This window comes from Atta cephalotes (assembly GCF_000143395.1).
Source record: "Atta cephalotes unplaced genomic scaffold scaffold01107, whole genome shotgun sequence".
Taxonomy (NCBI): domain Eukaryota; kingdom Metazoa; phylum Arthropoda; class Insecta; order Hymenoptera; family Formicidae; genus Atta; species Atta cephalotes.
The window spans coordinates 1-3,285 of record NW_012131171.1 but is presented as its reverse complement, the minus strand read 5'-3'; the positions used below and the strand labels follow the sequence as shown (position 1 = coordinate 3,285).

The window sequence follows — 3,285 nt, the reverse complement described above, 5'->3', positions numbered from 1 at the left end:
TATATATATATATATATATATATATATATATATATATACTGTTCCTCTACTCGTACAGAAAAAAGGTTTCTTTAAATTAAACAAATTTATGCGTTGGAATAATCCAACCAAATGAATGTTTAAAGAATATGCATATAATTTATAAATATGAATATAATTTGCATTAAAACTAATTTTTTTTCAAACAAAATATGTTTCACTTCAAAATTAAATTTGTTTAGTGAAACAAATGTAAATAGAACTCTCGACTCCAAATCTTTCTCTCTGTACGGAAGCAATTTTCTTGAAAATACAGCTGATTCATAAAATCATAGAAACTGCACTGACTTATTTGCAACATGGATTTACTGAATATATCTCTAAATATAATACAAAATTGTCACTTGCAGATGTTCTGCACACATGTTTATCGTTTGTAAACATATATTATATTTAGTTACGTAGCATTTAAATTAATTTCCATTAGTTAATTACAATCAGAAAATAACATATCATAATTAATTAAATTAAAAGAAATAAAAATTATCTTTTTGTCAACATAAGGTCATATGCATAAATTTAATATCGTGTGATATAAAATACATAAATTTATTTCCGTATGTTAATAGTAATTAATAAAAATAATAATTCATACATTAATAAACATTAATAAAATTCATATATCTCGTATTAATTATTTGTAATTTAAATATTAAAAATAATCAAAAACAATAATCAAAACGTTTAAACGTATTAAACGCATGAATTATTATTATTTTTATTAATTACTGTTAACATGCAGAAATAAATCTATGTATTTTGTCATCATATGATATTAAATTTATACATACGACCTTGTGTTGACTTTTACAGGCAATTTTTGTTTCTTTTTTTTTATTTTTTTCAGAGCCTTAATTTATTTACATCATATAATTAAATATTTTCCTTGAAAAACTAAATATAAAGAACGCGTTATATGTTGAAAACGTGAGAGATATCCCAAAAAAAGGATGCGCTCATAAGTGGCATTCAATTTAAATGCAAATGTAAACCATGCATTCGTAAAAATCCTCGTCAAAATCGTATTCAGCAGCGCAATGTTCAATAAATGTATAAATACTTGTTTAAATTCTAATTGCAGAAATTAGGAAATTGAATTAACCTTACGAGTCGTGGAGAAGGTCACATATGTGTCGCAGTGTAGTCTTGACAGGAAGATTCGCGTTACAATTCGCGTACATGGACTCTTCGAGTTCAATCAATGATCCAGCTCTCTAACTTTTCGCATGTGCGCAGTTCTAACCGCGAGTTCGCTATAATTATCACTCATTATCTCATAATTATCTCGTTCTCATTATCTGATAATTACTTGCATCGTAATCGAATGCTGTTAGTTCTACAACGAATTATATTCATAACATGTTTACTCACAATTCTATTGAATGTGCCATTTATCATGTTACTATTCTAACAAATCTTTTTCCAATTTCCATTAAGCGGATAATGTAATAACTCACATCTACATTTAATCAAAGTTGTAAATGATAACAGAAAGGATAATAGCAGAAAATAATAATGATTAAATTCTTATGAAAAAAAAAAAAAACGTGCGCGCATATATTTCTCATTTATCACCGAAAACATTATCAAAACATTTACAAAAATTATGTAAAATAATCAAGCAAATAATCTTCACACGTTTCTTATATATTATACATATATTATAACACGTTAATACTCATATTCATCGTCAGCTCTTACATTTAAATTCTTTAAGTTCATCTTTAAATGCTCTGTAGTTAATAAAATAATTCATAGAGCATTTGAAGATAAATTTAAGGAAACCTTAAATATAAAACTTAACTATGAATACAGACGTTAGTGTCTTACGTCAGAGTCCAATTCATAATTCAGTCGAGCAGCTCATTTTATAGTTCACTGTATCTGTATAATTCATTCCTGTCTCTGATACACTAACCGCCTACTAACAATTAATTTAGGTCAAATTAACGGCAAATTTCTCGATGCTCCATAAATTTAAAGTAATTAATAATGCGATAACGAAGCAATATTTTAAAGTAACGAATAAAAGAAGAACTGTATAATTATAAAAATATCGATTACGAACTACGTCTTTTCGCATCGATTTTGCCTTACAAATTGAAGGCTTTACATTTTGACAGGACGCGAATCTGACGCCGGAGGAGAAAATATTAGAGCAGATTACGACAGCAGAAACTGAGCAACGTTTAATAACCAGGCGAAAATTTCTGGCAGAAAAATGCGCCGAGGAGGGACTCGATCGTCCTGGCAATGACTCGCTTCACAGGCCGAACGCCTGGGAATTTCTTGTAAATAAAGAATATCATCTTATATGGTGCAATGTTTTCAAAGCAGCATCGACATCATGGATGTATAACTTTAATTTACTTGCTGGGTAAGTTCCATCATCGTTTACATATTTCTTGCGGAAACGATGAAAATGAACACGACAGAGATAAAGTATACCATGTAATTTATACCGTTACAAATTGCATACAAAATGCAATGAAAAAGATAATATTACAGATAAATATTTAATTATTTTCACTTCCTCTTTTTTTTCTTTTATAATTTTTGTATGAAAAAAAATTGCTGTTCTATTTTTATCGTCAAATCATTAAAATATTAACCTAATTATTGAATAATTGATTATAATTGAGCAATTAATTACGAACAATATCATAAATCATCAATCGGTATTACACTAACTTTGCAGATACAGCCCGCAATTTTTGAAAGCTTCCAAGGCAGTGCCAGTCTCATTAGCTAGACAAAGGTATCCTAGGCACAGCGCAGAAGAACTAGCTAAATATTTAAATGATAGCATCAGTTTTTTGATAGTGCGACATCCCTTCGAAAGATTGCTCAGCGCTTATAGAGATAAATTGGAGCACAGTCTGCCGCACACATTTCACAGTAACCTCGGTGCACACATAGTTTGGCACTACAGAGCAAGGGTAATGTCTTTCGATGATTTCTATAAACGATAATCATTTGGAATCACGCTAAATAGTTGCTCTTCATTCTTCTACAAAAATTGCGATTTAGCGTAATTATAAAAATAAAAATATAAAATACGAATTAATAAAAAAACATTTAAGAATAATTGAGAAATTTAGAGGAATCAACTTTCCTCATAATACTATATAGATTCATGTTGTATTCACATATTGATTAATTTAATATAAAATCATTACTGTCGAGTGTGTGTGTGTGTGTGTGTGTGTGTGTGTGTGTGTGTGTGTGTGTATGTGTGTGTGTGTA

The 3,285-nt window shown here is 28.8% G+C and overlaps 1 protein-coding gene across 1 annotated transcript; it reads left to right on the top strand.

The window, feature by feature from the left end:
• Positions 1 to 2,162: 2,162 nt before the first annotated feature.
• On the top strand, positions 2,163 to 2,978 carry LOC105625357 (carbohydrate sulfotransferase 11-like; the record flags this gene model as incomplete). Its single annotated transcript, XM_012206689.1, has 2 exons — positions 2,163 to 2,416; positions 2,738 to 2,978. Coding segments are annotated over 2 exons (495 nt in total), but the record flags the coding sequence as incomplete, so codon positions are not given.
• Between the last annotated feature and the right edge of the window lie 307 nt (positions 2,979 to 3,285).